A 14,632-nucleotide genomic window follows, 5' to 3' on the forward strand; every position below is an offset into this window, starting at 1 on the left:
TCCGGGTCCTCTGGTTTCCCCCACAGTCCAAAGACACGTGGTACAGGTGAATTGGGTAAGCTAAATTGTCCGTAGTGTGTGAGTGTGTATGGATATTTCCCAGAGATGGGTTGCAGCTGTGGCGACCCTGGATTAATAAAGGGACTAAGCCGAAAAGAAAATGAATGAATATTCAGAATAAACTTGTAGTTAATTTAAGTTAATAAATATATCAAGGACTTTGCGGACTCTGTAATTATTTATTTAGAAAGGGAATTATAGCTGCTACTTTTGATGTGGATGAATTGTTTAGAGGTTTTAGTAAACTTATGCTGGTAGCAAGGGACTATTATTAAAGTGGCTTTTTCTGTGAAGCAAAGCAAAGACAATCCAACTTGGTTATAGCGTGATTTATTGACTAAATATATAACCAACAAATGTACTAAACATAAAAACAACATAGAAAACTGAGAGTTTAGATGAAAGAAGGCAACTCAGTTTCGGACAACTATAGAGTGGAGGAACTATGACGTCACTTTGTAGGCTAATCGGCTGCTAGCATAAAACTGGTTCCCTCGTGAAAATCCCTATCGGATTTTTCCCATAGGGTTTTCGAAGATTGCGAATAATAAGCTCTGTGTTCAAACACGGTTCATTACACTTACACGTTTTGTTCAGCCGGATAATTGCCACACGAAAATACAACTTTGAGCACTTTTGGATCTTATATGCAAACGCAAGACTTGAAAAGCTAACATTAGGCTATAAACGGACTACAGCGCCCTCGGGGCGCTCGTCAGTGACGTCAGCCCCACCCTGCTACAGACAACTTATCAAGCTTATTTTTAGAAATAATGTGCATGAAAAAGAGTTAATCTCTCTGTTTATTATATTATAATCCACGCTATATATTATAAACTAATAAATACGCAAACACACATAGACCTTTGCCTTTTGGATCGTTTTTACGTGGGAAATACGTCTGTTTTGCTTTGCGGTTGTTCTAAAAGTTTTAAAAATGTGTATAAATGTGCCTATATAGTATTATTATGAGACATATTTAAATAAGTGTATCGCGCGCGTGCACACAGCCCGCTTACCTTAAACAGACGACAGAAATGAGGCGTGAGGAGAAACAAGTCTATCAAATGCCTGCAAGTTCCATCATCATGGACACAGAGCAACATTCAATATTCCTTTTATGTCACGATGTACAGCGAAAAGCAGCTCATACAGTCACATCTGCTGAACGTTTTATGGAGTGTAAATACTGCAGTTAAATGTGTTCAGATGAAGAAAAAAAGACGAGAAATCACTTGATGACGTTAAAATGACAGTTAACATGCATGTATTTTTACACATTTATTCACACGTTTGCATTACTGAGAGCAGGAAAGAAACATGCTGCTGCATTGGGGAACAGTATCTTCATAATATCGTTTAATTAAAATAAATGATCAACAAATTAGTCTGTCTCGACAGCCTTTACATGTGAAGGAATTATCTACACACAATCTGAATTCTCAATTAGAATAATACAACAAACTATAAAATACTATTCATGAAAATACCTAAATAACAGACTAATCCAAACGCCCAACACAAGCGAGCTGCGCTCCAGACCAGATCAGCTCGATGATGTATAATGTCCCAGACGCCGCCTGTAGTCCCATTTAGCAACTTGATAGCAACCGTCTTTTTAAAGAAGCATAGTCGATTTAAAAGTTGAAGAGTGTGCTGTAACTGATGTGTTTTATGTCGTAGAACAAAACATGAAAGTATCTTGAGTTGGTGTTAGCCACGGACCTTATTTAAGCGATTTTACTGAAACCCCATTCAAAAAACCCATTGACTTTGGGACGAGGGAACCGGAAGTGCTAAAATGCTAACTCGCTTCTGGGTTTTTGCATACAAATTGACGTCATAGTTCCTCCACTCTATTAAGAACCACCAAGTATGTAAACACCTTAAAAGGGCACAGCATAACGCACGACTAAATACCTGTATTAGTGGGTCTTTCTGTGTCTTGTTGTGCAAGTTTCTCTGATGCTTGGAAGATGAAGTCTTAAGTTTTTTGTCATTTGTGTGGGGTTTGTGATGCAGATCGAAGCAAATGTGAGACGCAAACATATAAGAAAAATAAGAAACGTTGGCTCAGGCGAGTCACGTGGGTACAGAGTCACGGTCTGCCCTTTGTGTCAGGAACCTTCTGCGATGACGTGGGGGTGTAACAGCTATTTAAAGGTTTTGGTCGGGTAACTTCCAATCTCTCCTGAAAGACCAATGGCATGAGAGGAAAAGTCGCGCAGGAAAAATTTTCTTTGTTCCTCCTCCATGGTCTGTACTGTCTCAAGACCGATATGAAAAAAACTTTACCCATGGTTTGAAATTATACCAAGCATACAATTTATCATCCTGTGTCTTAGATCATGAGCTGTAGAGTTATGCCTAGTTCTGACTGCGTGATTTTAGCCCCGATTTTGGCTCGCCGACAGGTTTTGAGAAATCGCCGACAAATGCCTGAAATCACAGGCAAATCGCTGCTCGTGCATGTGAGTGACAATCACACAGTATGAACTATCAAAGACGCGATCTGAGAGAATCGCTGATGAGTCGCCGATGCCTGTGAGATATTTGGCATGCTTAATATCTGGAGCTGTCGGCGATTCAAATCATGCCGTGTGAATTGAGTTTTGACTGAAAATAACATCAGCCATCGCCTACAGCCAATGAGAGAGCAGCATTCACTTGTGTGTGCGTGTGTGTATACCTGCTGCAGGCCAGCGGGAGGCTGGGGAGAAGTTAAAAACGCTCTTTTTCGGTTTATTTGGACCCACGAAATGGAGGAAAAACTAGTGGAGGTTTGACAGGACTCAGGAGCAACCGTGTCTGTTTGACGTTTCATACAGAAAGAAATTAGTTTATTATCAACGTTGAGGAGAATTGGCTAATTCCCTTTAAACCCAGTTGAGCAAACATGTACATGTTCTACCCCATTAAAGGCTTCTTTCTCGTTATGTAGTTAATAACAAAAGATATACTAAATGTTTTTGGCTGTGAGACGTAGTTTGGACAAAGTTGTCGGCGATTCTCCCTATAGTAAAGTCATGCAATGTGAATGTCCATGTCGCCGAACCATCTTGCAGTGTAAACGAAGCAGCGATGAAACGCTAGCCCAGATAGTCATGCAGTGTGAAAACATCTGTGACACGACTACTTTGAAAATCATGCAGTCTGAACTCGGCATTATGTATGGAAAAAAATACCAAACATGACACTTTTAGAAATCCATAACATAATTCATGCTTTCTAAGTTTGTCTTATGTCTTGAAAAGGCCATATATGTCAGGGTTCTGCCACTCTGGTCTTGTAGATTCTTGTTTTTGGTGGCAGAGCCCGGACACTAGCTCTGTCTCGTCCTGTTTCTGTCATTGTGTGTGTCTCTGTGTGTGCGCGCGCCGTCGTGGGTGTACGCAGAGTGTGCGGGCTCCCGCTTGATGCGGCTGCGCAGGCTCTGCGTGCCTCGGACGCGCGCGCTCTTGTACTCGTGTGTTTTCGTCTGTCTACAGCGTGGGGTTTCATTCCCAGCGTCTCAGTCCAGTTGGTTTCAGTTTTGGTCGGCGCTGGGATGAAACATGCACGCTGCGTGTGTGAGCGCACGGTGAGTGTTTTCATTCATCGTGTACTCGTGTCTTTCGTTCAGTCTTCTGTTGTGTGTTGTGTTTAGCACGTGGTGCGTGTTTACATGCGCCGCGTGCTTGTGGTGTTATGAACACGCGGTTAATGAGTTCTCTCATTGGCTGCGTGTTCTAGTCTTGTTTTATGTGAGCGCATGGCTTGTCTTGTCTCTGTCATGCGCTCTCCTGTCTATTGTCTAGTCCCACCCTCCTTGTTAACCCATTATTAGTTAATTATGTTCATCTGTTTGTGTGTTCATTTCCTACAGTTTATAAACCCCTCATGTTTGCTGTCCTGTGCCAGTTCGTCATCACATGTCGTTGTTTGAAGTCTTGTCCTGTCGTGTTTCCAGTCCTGATCCTTGCCAGCCTGCCCAGTCCAGTTTGTTTGTGTATGTATTTGTTTTGTTAATGTTTTCCCCCTCGGGGTAGTTTGTTTTGCATTTTATTTTATTTTTATTATTTAATAAATTCCCGTTTCCCTGCATTTGAGTCCTCGCTCCTTTTTCCCCATTTTCCCACCCACAACCCTGACAATATACTGGTGTAAGACATAAAAGAGAAATTAAGGAAGAGAACACAAAGGTAACAGACACATTACATGTATTTTGGACTGAATTTTGAGATTTTTATGAGTCCATTTCAATAGCGTGTCTCTGAGTGTGTGTGTGGGTCCCAGAATGGACGGCTTTTTTCTTTGGAATGTCTTTAAAGATGGGACAACTCTAGCTTTGGCGAGTATCCTGGTAGATAAGATATAAGATGTCACGGAGTAACTTTCACCGGTAGACTCGCCTGGTGTCATAAACTCACGAAGAACAAATCCAGACCCTGAGGTTAGGGGTAACAATGGAATTTCACCTCCAGACTGTATGTTACAGTGTGTTTTCATTATATTTGTGTCAATTTAAACTTTCGTCACCCTAAATTTAAGATTTTATTCTCTGCATATCCAATATTTTTGATTACAGTAATTTAGTTGGAGCATTTTTTCAATATTTATTTAATCATTTTAGTACTAAATGAATCGCTTTATTAGCTGATCAACTCAATTCATATTTTTGAATTGCATATAACATACCATCTATTTGGATTACACCTTTTTAGTAAGTGAATTATTTAGATATATTTATTCATTTAATATATTTTTTTATTTAAATATTACTTGTTTAATTGATTCACCTCTGTAAGGCCTGTTTATCATTAGCGTCGCTGAATTACATTGTTTTCCATTCTTTTGAAATGCACAGTTTTCAATTAAACCAATGTTGTAATGTATTGTAATGCAATCTAAACTTTTTGTGATGCATATTAGTGCAAATATTTGCATTTTAAATGGATGAAATAATGATTTTCTACACAATACTCTTAGTATAAAAATGAAATGTTTGTTTCCGCAAAACATTAATTAATGCAAATTTTGTGCAGTTTTTTGAATACATGCATTTTTAAAATGATGATTTAAATAAAATCAAATAGATGCATATGTTTTTTTATAATAAACTGTGTCTGAAGATGTATGATTTTTTTATTTATTTGTTTTGCATGTTTTGATCTTGAGTATAAATCTTAAAATCTAATTATTTGCTTATTATTATTATTTTTTTTTTCAACAGACAAAAACCGGACTTGCCCTCTTGTACGACGAGCACACAAGTAACACATACGACGTTCGCCTAAAGTTAACGAAAGATCTGTTAATCATACAGAAACAGGACGTGGTTTGTGCGAGTGGCATCGAATCTCATTTAAATGTAAGTACTGAGTCTTTACCTTTGGCTTGATACATCATGGTTTAAAAATGCAATATGATGCTTTTTTTTAAAGGTTGTTTTTTTATTTATTTGTTTATCCTTTAATTTGTGTCCAGCTCAGTGCATTGGGATTATACCCAAAGCTCCAGTTTGTTGGGGAAATGTAATATTTCTTGCCATAATCATCAGTTTTAGCTTTCAAACACCAACATTCAATTGTTTTGAAATTAATCAGCTGTTTTGAAAGAGTCGTTTGAGTCTGTGAATCAGTTTTTCATTCGAGTCACCTGATTTGTTTAAACGAATCAACTGTTTTGAAAGTCATTTGAGTCCCTTGATTCTTTTCAAATGAATTGGCTGTTTTGTGAATCAGCTTTTGTTATGTAGAGATACTTTCTTGATGTTTTTAAACAAAATGGCTGTTTTATATGAATCAATTAAGTCTGTGAATTAATGATCCATTTGTAGAGACAGTCACTTGAATTGTTTTAAAACAAATCTGATGTATTCAATATATCAACTGTCAGCGAATCAATTATTCATTTATAGTCGCTTAATTATTTTTTAATTATTCGCTTATTGATTTTTTTTTTATAATGAATCAGTGGTTTTGAATGAATCAGTTAAGCTAGAGAATCAATGCTCCATTTGTAGAGACGGTCACTTTATTTGTTTTATAATGAGTTCGTGGTTTTGAATGAATCCATTAAGCCAGCGAATCAATGATCCATTTGTATAGACAGTTACTTGACATGTTTTATAATGAATCGGCAGTTTTGAATGAATCGATTAAGCCAGCAAATCCAAGATCCATTTAAAGAGACAGTCACTTGATTTGTTTTATAATGAATCAGTTGTTTTGTATGAATCAGTTAAGCCAGAAAATTAATGATCCGTTTGTAGAGAGTCACTTGGTTTGTTTTATAATGAATTGGCAGTTTTTAATGAATCATTTTTAGCCAGCGAATCAATGATCCATTTATAGTCACTTGATTTGTTCTGAGATGAATCAGCTGTTATGAAGGAGTCCTTTGAGTCAGTGAATCAGTTGTCTGTTTGTAGAGACAGTGATTTGAGCTGTTTTAAAGCAAATTGGCTGTTTTGAAAGGGATATGTTGAGTCACTTGATTTGTTTTGAAACAGAGCAGCTTTTTTGATTGAATTGTTTGAGTCAGCAAATCAATGGTCTATTGGTAGAGACAGTTTTCTGAGTTATTTACAAGTGAATCTGCTGTTTTGAAATTGAATTTATTATACCTTGGTAGAGTCACATGTATTGGTTTATATTGGCAGTTTTGAATGAATCAATTAAGTCAGTTAATTAATGATCCATTTATAGTCACTAGACTTGTTTTAAAATGAATCAGCAGTTTTGAATGAATTAATTAAGCCAACGAATCAATGATCCATTTGTAAAGACAGTCACTTGATTTGTTTTATGATGAATCAGCAGTTTTGAATGAATCGATTAAGCCAGCAAATCAAAGATCTATTTAAAGAGACAGTCACTTGATTTGTTTTATGATGAATCAGTTGTTTTGAGTGAATTATTTAAGCCAGAAAATCAATGATCCATTTGTAGAGACAGTCAATTGATTTGTTTGATAATGAATTGGCGCAAATCACTTTGCCATTTATAGTCACTTAATTTGTTTTGAGATGAATCAGCTGTTTTGAAGGAGTCCTTTGAATCAGTGAATCAGTTGTCCGTTTGTAGAGAGAGTGATTTGAGCTGTTTTAAGCGAACCGGCTGTTTTGAAAGGGATTTGTTGAGTCACTTGATTTGTTTTGAAATGGAGCAGCTTTTTTGATTGAATTGTTTGAGTCAGCAAATCAATGATCCATTGGTAGAGACAGTTTTCCGAGTTATGTAGAAGCAAATCAGCTGTTTTTAAAACAAATCATCTGAGTCAGTGAATCAGTTGTCTATTTGTAGAGACAGCCACTTGATTTGTTTTGAATGTATCAACAGTTTTGAAAGAGTCATACGAGTCAGTGAATCAGTTATTTATTTGTAGAGACAGTCACTTGATTTGTTTTGACACAAATCAGCTGTTTTGAAAGAATCGGCTGAGTCATTGAATCAGTCATCCATTTGTACAGTCACTTGATTTGTTTTGAAATTAATCATCTGTTTTGAAAGAGTTGTTTGAGTCAGTGAATGTATTATGCCTTTGTAGAGTCACTTGAATTGTTTTATATTGGCAGTTTTCAATGAATCGATTAAGTCAGTGAATCAATAAGCCATTCATAAAGACAGTCGCTTGATTTGATTTATATTGAATCAGCTGTTTTGAATTAATCGATTAGGTCAGCGAATCAATGATCCATTCGTAAAGACACTCACTTGAATTGTCTGATAATGAATCAGCAGGTTTGAATCGATTAAGTCAGCGACTCAAAGATCCATTTATAACCTCCTGATTTGTTTTGAAATGCATCAGCAGACTTGAATGAATCAATTAAGTCAGTGAATCAATGATCCATTTGTAGAGTCACTTAATTTATTTTGAAATAAATCGGCTGTTTTGTAGATTGAAGAGTTGTTTAAGTGAGTGAATTTATAATGCCTTTGTAGACTCACTTGATTTGTTTTTGTTAGCGGTTTTGAATGAATCAAATAAGCCTCCCAATGAATCATCCGTTCATAAAGACAGTCACTTAATTTGTTTGATAATAAATCAGCAGTTTTGAATGAATCAATTATGTCAGTGAATCAATTATCTAATTATAGTCACTTGATTTTTTTTAATGAATCGGCAGTTTTGAATGAATCGATTAAGCCAGTGATTCAATGATTCATTTGTAAAGATACAAAGTTGATTTATTTTATAATGAATCAGCAGATTTGAATCAATCAATCAAGTCAGTGAATCAATGATCCATTCATAGAGGCAATCAATCAATCAATTTGTTTAAAAATGAGTCAACTCTTTTGAACAAATTGAGTCAGTGAATCGATGATCCATTTACCCATTGAATAAAAGTTTTTATTTATTTATTGTAGCATTATGCTAAGTCAAATTGTGGCATGGACATTTATGACGTGCTCTGGACTCACACATAACTCATTAAATGAATGATAAACACTGCTAAAGCCTCATATATTCTCTCTAAAGTGTCACTTTTTCCAAAGCTCATCATCAAGCATCTCGTTTGCCAGCAGAAGTGTGTTTTCATAGCAATCGATTACAGATGGAGATGCATCAAACATAAATGCTCATCATCTTTGACGTCCATGTCAAAAGCATTGTTTCAGGCTTGAGACGCCATCATCATATTTCAGAAATGACATCAGCCTCTATATTCAGAAATCATGCTGTCAGCGCTCAGAGAAACTCATTAAATGTGTACAATACGTCCAATATAGTCATAATGCAGTGAGTTTAGAGAGGATTTTTTGGATTATGACTCCGTCATTTAGAGTCAGTTTGACCCAGAAATACATTCAGAAGTAAATAAGGAAAGTGTCTGCGTTCTGATGGTGTTGTTTATTGTGTGTTTCTGTCTGATAGGAAGTTGAGTTATGTCTTAGTTTTTGAGAAATTGATAGTCTTTTGAATTAGATTTTCAGCTTTATGAAGTGTTTTGGTGTGGATTGACCGATCCTGATGGAAATTTGGCCAGATTAATAAATCACTACGGTAAATTCTCGAACTTCTTTAGGGTATATGCAGAGCTAGTGTTTCTTCCCATACTGATAAACTTCTGGTGAACGGTTAATGTAACATTTATCCATTTTATACGGTTCCTTTTACAGCATTGAAGTTGTATTGCCAATAAAATATAATCAGTTAAACAGACTTCAGCATTCATTTAATTGTTCAAGTGTAAAAAGAGATGAAAAGCCTTTTACACGCAGGCACCGTCAGGATCAGCAGGCGAACATAGAAACTCCATTGAAAATTAATGTTTATATTTTAAAGACATGGCGCGGGAACATGTAATTTAGTTCAGTGCTTCTTGTACAATCTGAGACCCACTTTATAGTGTTTATCAATCAGGCAGTGTAGATCATTGATTTTGAAAGAAAATAGGCCTTAAACGCACTGATTTTTAACGTCATTCAGTTCACTGGAAGCACTTAACTCAGGTTACTGAAAAATGAAAAGTCCTTCTGCATCTTCTGCATATACCCTATAAGCCTGCGTTTGTTTGTTTGCAGTTAGAAGCATGATTTTTGCCCTTTTTATTATGTAAAACATAATTGATTTCATTTTACTTTTAAATTAAATTTTGTTTGATTTTATTTTATCTTATTGTTAACTCTTTTATTTGATAATTTTATTAAATTATTTTTATTTATTACTTATTTACTCATTTTAATGTGTTTTATTTTATTTTAATATTAAATTTAATCTTATATAATTTTATTTATTTTTTTTATTTTATCTTTTATTTTTATCAATTTATTTTTAATTAAATTATATTAAATTTAGTTTTATTTTATCTTATTTTTATTTAATGTTATTTTATCTTATTTTATTCATTTTATTTGATAATTTTATTAATCTGTTTTATTTAATTTTATTAGTTTTTATTTAATTTAAATTGATCTGATTTTAATTTGTGTTTATTTTATTTTTTTATATATTTTTATATAATTCTTTTTTATTTTCTTATTTGATCCTATTTTTCATTCATTTTATTTGATACTTGTATTGATCTATTTTTTAATTTTATTTTAATATTTATTGGATTTATTTTATTATTCAATTTTTAATCATTTTTCAATTTAATGTAACTTATTATCTTTTTATTCTTTTAATAATATTTTATCTTATTGTTTTAATGTGAGTCTATTTACAGAATATGTAGAATATTAATAGAGTGTTTTTTATTATTTTAAATGCGATTTAAAATCGATTATTTGAAAAGTATATTTATTATAGAAAATAAATACAGCTGAAGAAATCATTTTGTTGTTGTTTTTTTCTGATATTAACTGATTTTACTAATATTACTATTACTGATTTAACTATTTTGTTTTATATATTTTTTAATACTTATTAAACATTATTTAATGTGTTAGCAATACAAATATTTACTATATTTATTTATTTTAATATAATTAAAAATCTAAGAGTTAGTTATTTGTTTTTATTATTAATTAATTCATGTTTTTTTGCCTGATATAATATATATTTGAAAGTATTTGTTTTTATTTATATTTAATCATTATTTTGTGAATTGACATTTTATTTTGTCAGATTTTTAAGGTGGCTTTAAGATCAGATTTTTAAGGTGGCTAATGGCTTTTTATGCAAAAAAAGTAAACATTAAAGCATGTATTTATTAATCTATTGATTTTTTTTATTCTTTTATAAGAATGTTGGATTCATTTTTTTAATCATATGTTTATATCAACAGTAACATTTTCTGAATTTGTTTGTTTATTTACTTTCTGCCTGATAGCGTCATTATGAACATATTATGATTCTGATGGTTTAATTAAAGCATCACCACCTCAATTAATTCCTGTGATGTATCTGATCCGGTGAATATTTTACCAACTAAATCCCCCTTTTCTAAAGCACAGAACTGTTGTACTGAGAAGGCAGGCGACTGGAGGTCTGGGTCTGAGTATCAAAGTAAGTTCGTCTTCATCTTCTTTAATAAAGTGTTGAGGTGTTTCTGATATTACAGATGAAAGAGCTTCATTAGTTTCGTTCTCGGCAGTCTCTGATGCTTTTCTGACGGCTCTTCATGTGTTTCAGGGGGGAGCAGAACATAAAGTGCCTGTGGTGATTTCCAAGATATTCAAAGATCAAGTAGGTAAGAAGACAAGAGAGACACACATCCACAGACTTTTCTGGACTTTTAGACAGTATTGCAGTGTTTTTTACTATGACTATATCTTTATTTTATTTCATATTTTATTTTAAGTGCTAAATTATTTTATATTTTATTTTTATTATCTTATTATCTTAGTGTATTTATTTATTTTAAATTCGATCTATTGGATTGGATTTTACTAGAACTACGTTTAATTTAATTAGATTTTTTTTTTATTTAATGTATTTTATCTCTGATTTTTTTTTTTTTTTGCCACAACTATAATTTAATTTATTCAGTTTTTTTATTTGATTTAATTTTTGTTGCATTTTACTATATTTTATTTTATATCTTATTTTATGTATTTTTAATTTATCTATTGGATTGGATTTTGCTGCAACTAATTATATTTTTTGTTTTCTATTTTTTTAGTTTAATATTTTTATTTTATTGTGTTTTTATTTATTTATTTATGTTTATATTATATATTTTTATCCTTTGTTTTAGTTTTTATATTTTTATTTTATGTATGTAAATTTATTTATTTTATAATTTTTTGTCTATTGAATTGCTTTATTTAATGTACTACTTTTTAATTTAATTTGTTTTTTTATTTTATTTTTTATTTATGAGATTAGATATTACTACAACTACATTTTATTTCATATTTTCTTAGTGTATTTATTTAACTTTTTATTTAATTTTTACATTTCATCTAATATATATATATATATATATATATATATATATATATATATATATATATATATATATATATATATATATATATATATATAATTTTTTTCTTTTGGATTGGATATTACTACAACTACATTATATTTAATATTTTACTTTATATGTTGCATTAAGATAAAAAAAAAAATATATATATATATATATCAGAGGTGTGGACTCGAGTCATGTGACTTGGACTCGAGTCAGACTCGAGTCATGAATTTGATGACTTCAGACTCGACTTGACAAAATATCAAAAGACTTGCAACTCGACTTGGACTTGAACATAAATGACTCGGACTTTCACTTGGACTTGCGCCTATTGACTTGTAAAGACTTGCTACTTTCTATAAAAAGCCCAAAGATAAAAAGTATGTTGACACAGAACGCTCTATCTCTGCGTGTGTGTGCGTGTGTGACAGAGAGCATGCACGCATACTTTCGACCACTAGCGCTTTGTGGCGCACTTCCGTGTTTTTGCACCAGCGGGAAATTTGAAGATGCCATTTTCATTCTGACTCGGAGAGTGAAATAAACACATCCGCGATCTGCTCCTTTTGTTTTATTCAGCGGATTTACAACATCTGTCAAAGGTAAGAGACTTTACTACTCGCAATGTGTTACTGTTGTGCACAAGCATTGTTTTACTGTTGTGTATAAGTCAATGAACTTCAGTTTTTTTTAAACCAAATTTACCCTCTCGTGATTTATATCATATAATTATGAACGAACATGGCTGTAATTTATGTTTTTGCACTTGGTCGTTTGTGTCAATGCGCATATTATGTTTTATCTTTGTGTTTTGCCCATCCTCTGACAGTATTTTCTAACTATTTAATTAGTAGTAACAATAATTACATGTCATAATAACTAGATATATAATTTATTTTAAAGCTCTTAAAACTTAAAAAAAAAAAAGGTTTTTTGTTATTTTCTGGTGACATTTTGCAATAAGGTTTCTTTAGTTAATCTATGTACTAACATGAACTAATAATGAACTATACTTCTAAACCTTTATTAATTATAGTTTAACATTTACTATTGCATTATTACAATTTAAAGTTATGCTTGTTAACATTAATGTTTATGCACTGTGACTTAACAAGAATTAACCAATAATTTTATTTCCATTAATTAAAGCATAGAATAATGAATACTGTAATGAACTGCACTGCATTGTTTGTTCACATTATTACATACATAAACTTAATTAATTAATACAACCTTATTGTAAAGTGTTACATTTTTCATAATTTGGATTAATACTATTAATTTTATTTAGTATTTAAAACCTTAAAGGTATTTTTATTATTGTTGATGTTATGCCTCTTAGCAATATTTTAGTCCTCTACATGGTTTTTAATTAAATTTTTATTGCAAGGTTGTAATGTAATGCATCTATATTGTTGAATTTCTGTTTGTTTGTTTTTCTGTATTTGCCCCTCTATATTTAAGGATTATCTACTATTTTTAAAGTACTTAAAACCAACCATCTAATAAAAAATACAATTAACAATCACATTTTGTTTCATGAGTGTCTTTGTTCCTGTTTTGTAGGACTCTTATTTTAACAGATTTCATTTGGAAACACTTGACTGATCATTCAATTAAAGTTTTACCTTTATTATTCCATCACTCAATGAGATCATTTAATTGTGAGTTGAATTACTCCATTTGTAATTGTTTTTAAATAAACTAAAAACGAAGACTTGTTTTATTCAGTTTGTTGAATGTGAACTTATCTACTTTACATATTAAAAGATATTTAAAACCACTATGAATGTATTTAAACTAATATTTAAATTTATATAACTGTTTCACTGTGGGTATTTCTATTTTAATTTATTTAGCACATTTATTGGCTATTCAAACATGAAAACAAGTTTTAGATACTTTGTGGCTCTAATAAATGGTTAAACATAACAATATCCCTGCAGAAAAATCCAGCTTAAACCAGCCAAGGCTGGTAAGCTGGCTTTAGCTGGTCGACCAGGCTGGTTTTAGAGGGGTTTTGGTCATTTCCAGGCTGGTTTCCAGCCATTTCCAGCCTGGTCTTAGCTGGTCAGGCTGGAAACTGACCAGCAAAATCCAGCTAAAACCAGCTTGACCAGCCTGGTTTAAGCTGGACATAGCTGGTTTTAGCTGGTCATCTCCCAGCCTGACCAGCTAAGACCAGGCTGGAAATGGCTGGAAACCAGCCTGGAAATGGCCAAAACCCCTCTAAAACCAGCCAACCAGCCTAGGCTGGTTTAAGCTGTTTTTTCAGTAGGGATTTTTGACAAAATGTTCTAAAATGATTGTTTACAAGTGCCTAAGTGGGATTCGAACCCCGTTCTTTATGAAAAGAAAGAAAAATCTGATTGGCTCTGACATTACTTTCACCAGTGGGCAGGTACTTCAATCTGATTTGCTGGTCTCTCACCAACGTATTCAGTCTCTCTGCGTTCGCTTGAGTTTTGTCCACACTGGCGCTTCATAATTTTCCTGCTTTTGCTCTCCAGAGATCCTCCTGATAAATTGATTATTTCAGAATGTTGATATGGTTTATATATTGCTGCTAAACTATTTAGTAACAATACACGAAAAACTATGAGGTTAAGGTAAATTCTATAATAAATACTAGTGTTTTTGAGAGTTAGGTATACTGCCTAGGCTAGTATTATTTACAAGTTGTTAATGAATGCTTCAGCATACTGTAGTATTAAGAATAGT

General features: G+C 32.7%; 1 protein-coding gene across 7 annotated transcripts in view; it reads left to right on the forward strand.

Annotated features, from left to right (window-relative positions):
• sntg2 (syntrophin, gamma 2) overlaps positions 1-14,632 on the forward strand; it is a 200,894-nt gene that overhangs the window by 63,157 nt on the left and 123,105 nt on the right. For 5 of the 7 annotated variants that reach the window (XM_073927412.1, XM_073927413.1, XM_073927416.1 and 2 more), the window contains 3 exon segments: positions 5,273-5,410; positions 10,945-11,001; positions 11,128-11,185. In XM_073927412.1, coding sequence (XP_073783513.1) covers positions 5,273-5,410; positions 10,945-11,001; positions 11,128-11,185 — 253 coding nt within the window. 7 annotated transcript variants of the gene reach the window in all.

Source organism: Danio rerio, chromosome 17, assembly GCF_049306965.1.
Source record: "Danio rerio strain Tuebingen ecotype United States chromosome 17, GRCz12tu, whole genome shotgun sequence".
Lineage (NCBI taxonomy): Eukaryota > Metazoa > Chordata > Actinopteri > Cypriniformes > Danionidae > Danio > Danio rerio.